The 12511-nt window shown below is 35.0% G+C and overlaps 2 protein-coding genes across 3 annotated transcripts; one reads left to right on the forward strand and one right to left on the reverse strand.

Moving 5' to 3' along the window:
* Positions 1-1463: 1463 nt before the first annotated feature.
* On the reverse strand, positions 1464-4762 carry LOC116133220 (box C/D snoRNA protein 1). Its single transcript, XM_031418914.1, has 5 exons — positions 4460-4762; positions 3644-3845; positions 3289-3357; positions 3025-3157; positions 1464-2292 (listed from the first exon to the last, which is right to left on the reverse strand). The coding sequence occupies exons 1-5, from the start codon at positions 4692-4694 to the stop codon at positions 1666-1668; spliced, it is 1266 nt and encodes a 421-aa protein (XP_031274774.1). The 5' UTR covers positions 4695-4762; the 3' UTR covers positions 1464-1665.
* Positions 4763-7657: 2895 nt separating this feature from the next.
* On the forward strand, positions 7658-11706 carry LOC116133223 (probable serine/threonine-protein kinase DDB_G0276461). 2 transcript variants are annotated; one of them, XM_031418917.1, is made up of 8 exons: positions 7658-7763; positions 8240-8730; positions 9068-9233; positions 9323-9373; positions 9488-9670; positions 9808-9898; positions 10233-11011; positions 11126-11706. In XM_031418917.1, exons 2-8 carry the CDS (start codon positions 8267-8269, stop codon positions 11471-11473), a joined length of 2082 nt encoding a protein of 693 aa, XP_031274777.1. In that variant the 5' UTR covers positions 7658-7763; positions 8240-8266; the 3' UTR covers positions 11474-11706. The 2 variants fall into 2 exon arrangements, with proteins under 2 accessions (XP_031274777.1, XP_031274778.1); XM_031418918.1 differs by having other exon boundaries at positions 10236-11011.
* The last annotated feature ends 805 nt before the right edge of the window (positions 11707-12511 follow it).

The raw sequence follows: 12511 nt of genomic DNA on the forward strand, positions 1-12511 counted from the left end.
TTAATTAATAAATTTACAGATAGTTGGTGTGGTTGACAGTCTTTAATCTCTAATAAAGGTACAAATTTATTACTTCCGTTCAACCAACCTAGAAAACTATGGTAAACCAAAAACACTTATTGACAATTGACATGGAGGCCCCGGCTCATTCGTTTTATTTCAAGAAGTTAAACAATTTTGGAGGTAATAGGAATCTTGGAATCGACTGGTTACAAGCCTAAACATTGTCACTTTATCAGGTGGACTGCAGGTTGACGAAAATAAATTAAATTCTTGAATTCTACAATGAATTATAAAGACAAGATTCATGTAAACGGCCAATCTTTGCCGTGCAAATGCAATAATTGAGTACTAATTTGACTGCGTATATCTATGTAAGTCTTACACTAATGAATTATGATTTTCGGCTGTCAAACAATGAATGCATTTTGTATCAAACTGTGATTCCTAACAACTATGTACAGTTTGTGATTAGATTAACAGTGCTAAAGGCTGCAATTATAGTATAAATAATATATATCATTATTGAGTTCTGGTTTGTAAAACATTTCCTTAATTAACTTGAGGTAGCTGGCCATGATGAACAACTCTCCTTAATTTGATGTTCCTCCACCACCATTCCATATAAACAAGATCATTTAATTTACATTTACCGTCTAATAGAGTTTGAATCTACCTCCATATTCACTGAAAATGGCAAAGAAGAATCAGTTTTGTGGAGCTCCTTCTGAAACTCATCAACTTGTGATCTTCATCACGTTTGGCCTTTATTCAAGTGGAAAAATGGTTCAATAATACCCCACAAAATATGAGATGACTGCTCAAATATTGATTGCTTTTGGGGCATCAAAATGGTTGTCGCATAAACTTCCTTCTGCTTGGTAATTAACCTACATAAATACTGCTAAGAGTAGCAACCCAACATTGCATGCACCCTCAAATACAAGTAAAATTTCAGAAAAAAAAAGAAAAAAAACCAAAGAAAGCATCCACTTAGCATTCAACTGGTGTTGGCTTCGATGTTTTGTCATTTTGATGATTATATTTATTATATGTATCGAAACTCAAAATATTAATAATGTGCTAACTGCTAAACAAGACATTTGCGGTTGCGGGTTTCTCTCTTTGTAAGGAACGAGAATGAAAGATGATGCCTAAATCAAATTTTGAAACGTAAACTGAAAATTGATTTACAGTAGATTTTCATTACTTGAATCATAGATAATGCTCTACAAACAGTGAAAAAATTATATTTGATAGCTACAAGAAGCAAGCCCATTGCAAACCACTAAGTATCCATGACCCCAGCTGCAGCAACAACGCAGAAATTCACTTCCAACCATGAAAATGGAGGAATTACTTGCAGAACCATGACCTTGAGCCAATGGTCTCAGTTAAACTGTACCATCAGATTACAGTTGATAAATATGTGTTCACATATGATAGCCTTCTTGTGCTCAATATTGAAGGGAAGCATAGTTTTTATTATTTTTTTTTTTTTTTTCTGCATTTCATGCCGATAGTATATAGAATTTACTTCATAACCTTCGGGGTACATCAAAGCTCGATGATCAGGAACAGTAAGAAAAAACATTTTGGAGATCCTTCTTTCACACCCCATTTTCTGTTTTTCAAGTTCTTTTAAAGTAAAACAACGATTATCTACTATTCTGCAATCTCTCCTTCCTCCAATTCTTCCTCCCCTATGTAACCTCTCTTCGAATTTGAAAGATCCCCTGTTTCTTGCCCACATGCTTCCTTGGCAAATATACTGTCCAAATCAAGAAAGTCATCAGGATTAATTTCGGCGATAATATCCGAGTATGTATCTATTAAGCCTTGATCAAAATCAAACTCCATATCTTCAGGCACTCCTGGTTCTTCCATCTTTGTGTTCGAATATAATATGTTGTCTACTGCCACTCTGGTCAATAAAGGACTATCCAAGTTGTTTGATTCATTCAGAGTCATACCGGTTTGACTTGGGATTACAGGCACTGAACCTGGATTTACATGCTTCATAAGATCACAAACTTGAGGATTTGTAGAGATAACATCTTCTATTTCCTCTTCCCTGAACAGAATACCTCTCGGGCTTTGATGGTCATTGCCTACAGGATTCCTGAGCACAGGCCTATGAGTGACAGGCTGTGAATCTTTAACAACCTCAAAATCATAGCTGTGTGACGGGAGAAAAACATAAATTACAGGGTATTCCAGAATAACTATATTGGATAATTGTTGTCTTAATGGAGCCTTTATGTCCAATTCACGGAAAGGTGACTTAGCCCCCTGAAAACAGAAAAATGAAAGTTAAATCAGGCCCATAAAGAAAACATCCGGCAAAAAATTCAAAATGTAACAGAAATAAAACTAATAGGATAACGTTGCAGTTTTAGTAGTTTAAATTGGATATAAGGCCAGCACATTCTAACACATTAAGCACCATTACCACCCATAAGCACTGTGACTCTAATCCTAGCCGTGCCTGCCTTAAACCAAACTGCAGTCCATTTGTCCAAATTTAGAGTTCACAACTATAAAAGACAGGCATAAGTTACAATATCACACCTTAGTTTTCCAGGAGCTATGAGCCAAAAACCTTTTTTCTCTGATTTTAACAAACATTATGACATATATATATTCCAAAAGCAATGCACACAGTATGGTGGCCAATGCAATAATGGATCACATGGGCTACCCCAAAGAGATGCAGGGATGAAGCACCATATGTACAAAAGACAATCAAACAATTACAACATGGCAGGCACAGTCTGTGAAAAATATATCAGAAGGTTACACAAGATAAATCAGCTTGCATCTGGTGCCTGCTTGGTTGCGGTGGCACAGCACCTTGACTTTGTCCCAATCATGAGTAGGCTAATGCTAATTGAACCAAAAGGGGGCATCCAAACCCAAACTAAACCTCTAACTTACTAGGACACGGACCAAATACTCTAGAACCTGCAAGAGAGAATTAAATAACCTATTACAGTGTTAAAAGGGGGCAAAAAATAAAAGCACCTTTGGAAATTTGCGAACAAAAAACTTGAGGCAGTCCAGCTGCTCCTCAGAGAATTGTCTTAGCTGATGATTCCATGGACCAGGTTTTAGATGGTTCTCAATTAATGAGCAGAGATTTGTGTCCTCGTGCACTCTGCAAAAACACTTTAATGCATGAGTTCTTTAAACACGTCACATTCAATACCAAAGAGCAACATATAGCTAAACAGAGAGTTATATTATACAAAAGCTTCCTTCAAGATAGAAAGTGTTAGCAGAGCTTACCCATGGTTGACTAAAACAACATCTGTTGATTGGAAACGCCACTCAACAGTCCATGAGATGGATTTCTTCCTGAATCAAACAATATGAAAAGGAAAGATTAGCTCAAAACAGGAAAGCATGATAAATGAACCCCTACTTCCAATCAACAACTTCTAAGAATCTTCATTCTTTTTAGCATTCATACATGAGACAAACATTTAAATCAAAGATGAATCCAGACAACTATTTTAATTCAACTTCATCAACAAGATCCATAAAGGTATCAGGAAGGACATAATACACATTGCATATCCAAGCCAAAAGACAGCTCTAAAAGTAAAACCTACTAAACCAGAGAGAAAAATAATATACTAACCTTTGGTCATATCGCGTTTGATTCTTTTCCCTCTTTGTCATTCCACTAGGGAGAAACAAAAGTTTTGTCCTCCGGCTCGCAGCAGCACTCCTAAGACTCCGAAGATAGAATGGTAGCTTAAAATAAGAATACCCACATAATTTACCTCTCAGTCTCTGAGCAGATTCAGCGATCCTCTTCATTTCCTCAAGCAAATTATAATCTAAATAAAAAGATTTCGCAGAGCATAGAAATAAATGACATTAAAATGTGAGGAAAAAATAAGCAAACTTCATCAAGCATGTTATGGGCAACTAAAACTTTCCTCCAAAAACGAAAGGGTAACAAATAAAAACTACATATTTACTCAAGAAAATTATCTACCCCGGGTACCCAATCATTACAGAATTAAATCTATGAAAAAAAACCAATTGCTTGAAAATTTGCAAACATCTTCAATAAGCAAAAATCAGAGTATTCACACTTAGAATTGATAATCTCCAAATATTGAAATACAGCAAACTTAAATCTACGCGAAGTAAAAACTTTCAGAACAGTGAAAAATTGTATGAAACACCTGAGATAATCACAATCAAATGGCTAAATAGTTACTTAAAAACACTTTTCTTTTCCTATGCCAAATCACAACATTCAACAATTTCAAGTAAATCTTCGAGTAACAGAGAGCTGCTTACAAACAACGAAAAGGGTATCCAAATTACAATTCAAAACATAAAACTTCCTCCCCCACATGAAAATACCATCCTCAATTAAACAACAACAGATAGAATATATAGTAAAGACAGTTTAAAAAAAAAAAAAAAAAAAAAAAGGTACCAGAGTGGAGAATGTTATCGTTGAACTGAGAGAGAGGAACGAACTGGGTGACGTTCCTCTTGCCGGAACAAGCAGTACGTTGCTTGTGAGCTTTCACGCAAACAAGGCTACAAGTGCGAATTGAACAACCCGGGCACTTGTACTTTGACGGCTTATCTTTACATTCTTCGCATATGGATGCTTCTTTGGGCTTAGGATTTTGGTTGGATGAGGCTGGCTCTTCTTGTTCCTCCATTTTCTCTTCGAGGGTTTATGGAGAACAAACAGAGTTACAGCATGAACAAACACTAGGGCTTAAGAGGTGTGTTAACTGTTAAGTCATTTTATGGGTACCAAAACGCAGCGTCCAGGGCACCAATTTTAATTGTTTCATTATAATTAAAATATTAAAAAGTAAAACTTTATATATAAAAATATTAATTTTTTTCATATAAATTAACGTGTTAAAAAATGAACATGTAATAAATACAAAAAACTAATTAACATATAATAGCTATAAAAAATTAACTCGATAAATATAAATGAATAAATAGTTTGTATAAAAAATAATTCAATAAATATAGGTGAATAATGTGACAATAAAAATAGATAATAACAGTATGAATACTTAATTTATACACGTAAGATTACTTTAGTGACTATAAAAATCATAAGAGATTAAAATGATCTAAAATAAACATATATTTTTTACTACAAAATTGAAAATTAGACGGTTGATATGTTGTAATTATAATAGAAAATGGTGACCACAAAATGGATGGATTTGATATATTTATAGATATATGTTCTACTCAATTGTTGTTTTGTCAAGATCTAGACATATGCATGTTCCAAAACCCCAATTCAAGTAATGTTATAGCTAAATTATTTATTATAATAGGAATTTCTTAGTAATTTTAAGGCATAAGTTACATTAGAAATTGAATTTGTCATACATCGTTAAATTGGTAGGTTATTATAGTGTATATATGTGGTTGAACTCTCTCCTCCAAGCTAATTTTTTGATTGAGTTATACTCAAACCTGTTTATCATAATATCAGAGTTATGTTTGTGTATATATGTGATTGAACTTCTTTCCAATTGAGCTAGCTAGATCCCACATCGGTTTATCACATTAAATCCATATATATATTGATTATAAATTAAAAAACGAAGATTTAGTACATTGCCAGCGTCACTTCTTGATTAATTAATATAGAGAAATTAAATGAATTCTTCAAAGTAAGGACATGTGATCATGCGATGTCACCTTATAATTATTCCTCTTTTAACTGAATTAAATATTGATATTTTGTGATTAATTAATTAAAATCATAAAAATTAAGGTTCCGTTTGGTTTATTATACTTATGCTTTTTAGAATAATATTTTTAAAAAATAAAATTGAGTTATCTTTATGAGAAAAATAATTATTAATATTTTGATAATTAAATATAGTAAAATTGAATTTTGAGAATATTAAAATAAATATAATTTTAGGTTTTTAAGATAAAGATGGTAAATTATGATAGGATAATAATAGTGAAGAATAAATTATAATTGAATATAACACGGAAAAAGAAATAAACTAGAAAGGTGGGTGTGGGGTTTGCGCCAATGCGAAATTTACACGTAGTCCCCATGGATCTAGTGGGTGTGTGAATGTGAGCGGGGAAGTCACCTTCGCGTACTCCCATTACCCACCGAATTCCCCGCCTAACTTCACTTTTTTGATATTTTATTTTTTATCATAAACCTTCCCTAATGTAAAAGCGATTGGATTTGTGTTGTGTTGAGTTAAGAAATATGAAATTTCAATCGACCTTAATTTCACCCATTTAATTATTTGCAATAAAAACACGAATATGACAAGAATAAGAATCACATAACCCGTTTAATTTATGAGCCATATTATGTTGCAACAATGTTTAATTCATTTAACTCATATGTTTGTTAATAATGTTATTAATTTTTTCATAAATAGATATTTGTATTATAAAGTATAAACAAGTTATATCATTTGTTTAATTAATCATGTCATTGAGGATTTGACGGTTATGAACTTTTAACTCAAACACTTTTTATGATTAATAGATGAATTGAGTTTTTCAACATTAAACTAAAATTTTCCTACTTAAACGGTGTTAGACGCTAATCAGTTTGGTATGTTGTATTAAAAATGAGAAATGTTAGATGTACAAAATTTTTTACAAAGAGATATGGTAGCTGTCACACCACTAGTTTGTGAAAAGAAATAAAAGATTGATGTGAAACTAGTGTTGTGACAACTGCCACATCACTTTGTACAAAAACTCTTTATATCTTTAGCATTTCCATAGGCATGGCAATGAGTCTTGAGATTTCAGGGCCCTGTCCTAACTCGCCCCGTTTGGGGTGAGGATTCCCTGGTTTTTTCGGGGATGGGAGGAGTTTTAATCCCCAGGGATGGGGCGAGGGTAGGGGTGCCCTTCCCCTGCCCCGCCCCGTCCCACCTCACATATAATACATAAAATTATATATATATATATATATTTTTTTTCACTAATACCCCTATATATTTCACTTAATTATACAATTATCGTACCTATATAAACTTATATTTTCCCAATTTCCCTCGACCTAAACAATTGAATAAGAACAAACCCTAACCCTAAAGTCTTAAACTTGTCACCATTGCCATTCACTCTTAGCCGACTTCATATTGCCGTTCGTCATGTGGACGAATACATAACGAGTCTGTATTTTGGACAAGTGCAATGTCTTAGCTTAAGTTTAAACGATTAATTAAAATATTTGTCATGTGGATGAATCTAAACATTAAAAGAGAATTAACTATTGTGTTTGGTAATACTCAAATTGATGTTAATGTAAAATTAATGGGGCGGGGACGGGTCTCCAACATTCCCTATGAGGCAGGGATGGAGAATTCTTAGCATCCTCGCAACAGGGATGGGGTGCGGTGGGGATTGATGTTGAGGGTGGGGATGGGGACGGTGAATGAGATCCCCGCCCTGCCCCGCCCCATTGTCATGCCTGATTTCCCATTAAAAATTGCCACCCCTAGAGGGAGATTTGCGAATCTTATGGGACTAGTGAGTTATATTTCTGAAACTATAGGGTATTTTAAAGTTTAAGGAAACAATAGGGTAGATATGAAAATTAAACGCGAACTTATTATTCCTATATATGCCCTTTTTATCACTTTTTGTTTCTTCGCATCCTAAAACAAAGAACAACGACAATACGTAAAACAGAGCCTCAGATCTTAAGCAACCTCAGCCAGCTTCACCTTATTCCTGGCTTTCTGAATCGATTCTACTGACAGGTACTATTTTTATTCCTTTTACTTTTGTTTTCTTTTTCAAGTTTGTCGTGGTTTCTGTTATGTTTTTTTTTTTGGTTTTTGAAGATTTAATTGAAGTTTGCAGATCGTGAGTGCTTGAGTTGATTTGTATTTTCTTTGGTTTCATCTTTGCTTGATTTGATCTGGGATTCTTCAGATCCATTTTTTATTCCTTGTATCAACATTTCTTCGCTTTTCTTGAGATTTATTGTTAGATCTAATAATATCATAGGCCCCAGCTTAAAGTGGCTTGAGATTAAGAAGGGCACGTTTAGATTTCAGTTCAGTTGATTGTGAAATTAAATTTGGAGCTGATGTGGACTTGTAGCCAAGGAAGATGGATTGTGTAATTGATGTTAAAGATCATTATCAAATTAATTAGAGTTTGTATTGTATGATTAAGGAAAGAAATGTAATCGATATTATTCAACTCATATTTTTGTTTATTTGTTACGCAGTGATTTGTTGTCATAATTGTGTCTATAATGTGGAGATTCAAACCCTTTATGCAAAAGGAGCCAACTGGGCTTGAGGGTCGCACTATCGATGTTGGCAATCTCAAAATTCATGTACGGAATGTCATTGCTGAAGGAGGGTTCTCTTGTGTTTATTCAGCTCGTGATGCTGTGAATGCATCAAAGCAGTATGCTTTGAAGCACATGATGTGCAATGATGAGGAGTCATTGGAACTGGTGATGAAAGAGATATCAGTGATGAAATCTCTCAGAGGACATCCCAATATAGTCACACTTCATGCCCATACTATTATAGATATGGGGAGGACAAAGGAGGCTCTCCTTGTGATGGAATTTTGTGACAAGTCTCTGGTTAATGTGTTGGAAGGCAGAGGTGCAGGGTTTTTTGAGGAGAAGCAGGCTTTAGCAATTTTCAGGGATGTGTGCAATGCAGTCTTTGCCATGCATTGTCAATCTCCACCCATTGCTCACAGGTATTATGACAATAAACTTGGCCCCATTTTGTCGAGTTTATAATCATACAACATGGAATTGTTTTATGCACCCCATATAGTTGTTCTACAAAAAATCATTAAAAAATTTGTGTCTACTCTGTGTTGGGTACCATGGGCTTTATTCACATTGTTTTATCAGTCACAATATGACACCTGATTATCTTTAGTTAGATGCCTCTGTTGTTTAGATATATATCAAATCTACCTCTTTATGCTTATTTATTTTACTTGCTGTTAGACTAACAGGAAGTGATATACTTTTCTCATTCATAGACTAAACTCTGCTGGTATATTCTTCTTGACTGCTTTTTTCCAGAGACTTGAAGGCTGAGAATCTCCTTTTGGGTTCTGATGGATCATGGAAGTTGTGTGATTTCGGAAGCATATCTACCAATCATAAACGTTTTGAGAAGCTTGAAGAAATGGGTGTCGAAGAAGATAATATCCGGAAGCACACAACACCTGCCTATAGAGCTCCTGAGGTTTATTGATAAAAAATTTGCTAACTTGAATTTGTGATCTTTGGTGGTAAAAATATTTGATTCCTATCTTACTCCTTTTATTGCCTTAGATGTGGGATCTGTTACGGAGAGAACTTATAAATGAGAAGGTGGACATATGGGTAAGTCAGTTGGTCCTCATTATTCTGTATGAACTCCAAATCAGTTGTAACTTAGAATCTATAAATCTTTCAAACTATAAGCAGGAACTGAAGTTACTCTGTCAATGTTTGTAGGCTCTTGGATGTCTCCTCTTTCGCATATGCTACTTCAAAAATGCATTTGACGGGGAATCAAAATTACAAATTTTGAACGGGAACTATCGTATTCCAGAGTTGCCGAAATACAGCTCCTTCATTACAGACTTGATTAGAGACATGCTTCAAGCTTCACCAGATGACAGACCAGACATCACGCAGGCAAGCGCTTTGCTTGATTGGCCATTCATCTCCATGAACTTAGGTTAGTTTTAGATTGCTATACCCATGCCATTATTATGTGCAGGGATTCTAACATTTTGCTCACTGATGCTGGGATTTTCTTCCCATGTTGACAGGTGTGGTTTCGTGTTAATGAGCAGCTACCTGCTGGGTTACAGAAATCATTGCCTGATAGACCACCTGAAATGCAATCTGCTGGTCATGAAGGTGAGCATGAATTTCTACCCTGCATCTAAGCTTCAGTTGCGAGCACGTTGACATACTTCTTTTTCTGTAATGAATTTTCTAATTTGATTTCAAGATCAGATTTGTACCTCAATTAATATAGAGGTAGAACTTAAAATTTTAATGAATGCTCTACTTGCCAACCTTTTTCACTTTTATTCATTTATTTTCTTTTAAAACAAAGAAAATCTACATGGCGGGTACTATCTTAAACTAAAAAGAGGACAGAAATGACAATTGTATGTGGGTGTTCAAATATCTGTTCTTTGGATCTTTCATTTGGTTAAAGACTATGCCATTTGTTTATAATATGTAGCAGGAGTATCAAAGCCACCAAATAGGTCACCTCTGATGCCTCAAAGAAGTCCACCACCTCCTCCTTCATCTGGAGAAGCAACTAGAAATGTATCACAGCCATCCGTTACCTCTGGGGTGGGTGGAACTGGGGGTTCGCTTGGTGCTTTCTGGTCTACTCAACATGCTAAGACCTCAATTTTTGTGGAAGACATGAGCAGACCTAAATTTGACGAAGAACCGACTAACTATAGCTCTACAATACACGATGGGAATCGACCAGATAACTATCCTTTACCCAAGAATACTAGCCCTGTAAAAGATGAAAATATAAGGACTAATGTAATAAGAAGAAATGTTCATGATAAACCACACAAGCCTGAGGATGGCCCTTCCATAGATGTCAAGATGAACTTTTTCCATAAAGACACAGATACTGGTGTAGAGAAGCTGAAGGCATCAAAACCTGAGGGCATGGCTACCTTCCAAGATGATGCTTTTAGCTCTTTTGTTGCGGAATTTGATACCAATAAACTTAACGCTGGAACTGGTAATAACAGATCAGGAAAAGAAGAAGCATTAGAAGATGAAATAGAGAGGCTGAAAGTGCAGTTGAAGCAAGCCAACTTAGAGAAGGTTGAAATGACATCCAAATTTGAAAAGTTATCTGCCATTTGCCGATCCCAGAGACAGGAGATACAGGAGCTCAAGCAAGCTCTTGCTGCTAGATCTCCATCACCAAATAAAGATGCTTCAAGAAATCAAATTTCATCTGGGAATCAATCATCTGCAACACCTCCGGTATTGTTTTTGATAATATTAAGTTTATAATAATCTTATATCTAATTTTGGACATTTAATTGGGTTCTTTCATAATGTTCATGTGTTTGATGTATTTTACTTGTATCACTGCAGAGGGAAAAGATTGAAGGAACAGTTTGGGAACTCCAGAAAGGTAAAACTGACTGGGGTACCCCAACTTCAGAGGCAAACTCTTGGCAAGCTTTTCCTGAGGAGCCCAAGCCACAGCGAATTGCCCATTCGGTTAGGACCAGAAATGGTCATCTTAACAAGCAGGCTGCTCAAGCAACTTCTGGTTTTGATACATGGGGTTTTGGAACGGAGAGTTTTACAGCCATCTCTACAGCCAGCAGCCAGAGAGCAAAACCAAATGGTGAAGGAAACAGTTCTCAGGGCATTGGGCAGTCAAAGATTACAGACAAGCAGTCATCTGTTCAACCTGCTGGATGGGCTGGTTTCTAACTAAAGCAAATACTATAGTTTCATTTTATGTGCTCCTGTCTGGGAAAGATAAGGAAAAGCCAGAAATACAACGTTTGGTTGTCTTCTTTTGTTTTGAGTGGTTGCGATTTGTAGATCATCTAATGCAATTGAACATTTGCACATGTTTCTCTGAACTAAGCAGCAAATTACAAATATATACTATTTGAATGTCACAATTGTTGTATGTTGAGTAAGAAAGTATATATTTTTTTAAATCATTTGTATTTGTTTGATTTTATGGTTAATTGTAGTGATGATCGGCTTGGGAGTCTCAGGTCCTCTACCTGCTTGTGTTTTTCTTACATTGTTGTGAGCTGTGAACACTGCCTGGCTAAAATCTAAAACATGCAGTTTACCTGCTGTAGTTAATGATATGGTTCTAAAAACAAATCAGTTGCGTATCGATTCAAAAACAATTTTGAAAACTTAAAATATGTTTAAAATTTTTGAGTTGTATTTTAATATATAAAAATATGTTTGATAGAATATTAAAAAATTGTGTCATGATATTTACAGGCTACAGCTGCAAGATGATATAAATTTCAATCGGTCTGGAAGAAATTTGGAGCCTCTTTGCAAGAAGAATATTATTCATTGACAGGTAGGAATACCGTATCCAGCATTCAAAGTTGAACAAGTCTATATTTGCATGGTCCAAATGATGAAATAGCTTTTGTAAAATACCCATATGCCATACTAATGTGTTAATAGTAGTTTGCACCTTTGAAGTGGTCTTATATTTAGAAATGAAACACGTCTTAAGGAGACCTTATTTTCTTAGTTAGCCTATGAATTTTATTGATGACTCTTGTCAGTCAACTTCTAGCTATACGTGTTACCCTAAATAACTTCATATTTTTTGGATGTATAAATGGTGAATCTTCTGACAAATTACAAACTTAGTTTCCAGGAAAGGGATGAGAATTGACATGAACAAAGAAAGTCTCTTCTTTAACTTCTATATATTCCTGCAGGGCCAGGCTATGTAACATGGTACTTAATTCCTGTGTATACAGT

Source organism: Pistacia vera, unplaced genomic scaffold (genome assembly GCF_008641045.1).
Source record: "Pistacia vera cultivar Batoury unplaced genomic scaffold, PisVer_v2 Contig267, whole genome shotgun sequence".
Classification (NCBI taxonomy): Eukaryota; Viridiplantae; Streptophyta; class Magnoliopsida; order Sapindales; family Anacardiaceae; genus Pistacia; species Pistacia vera.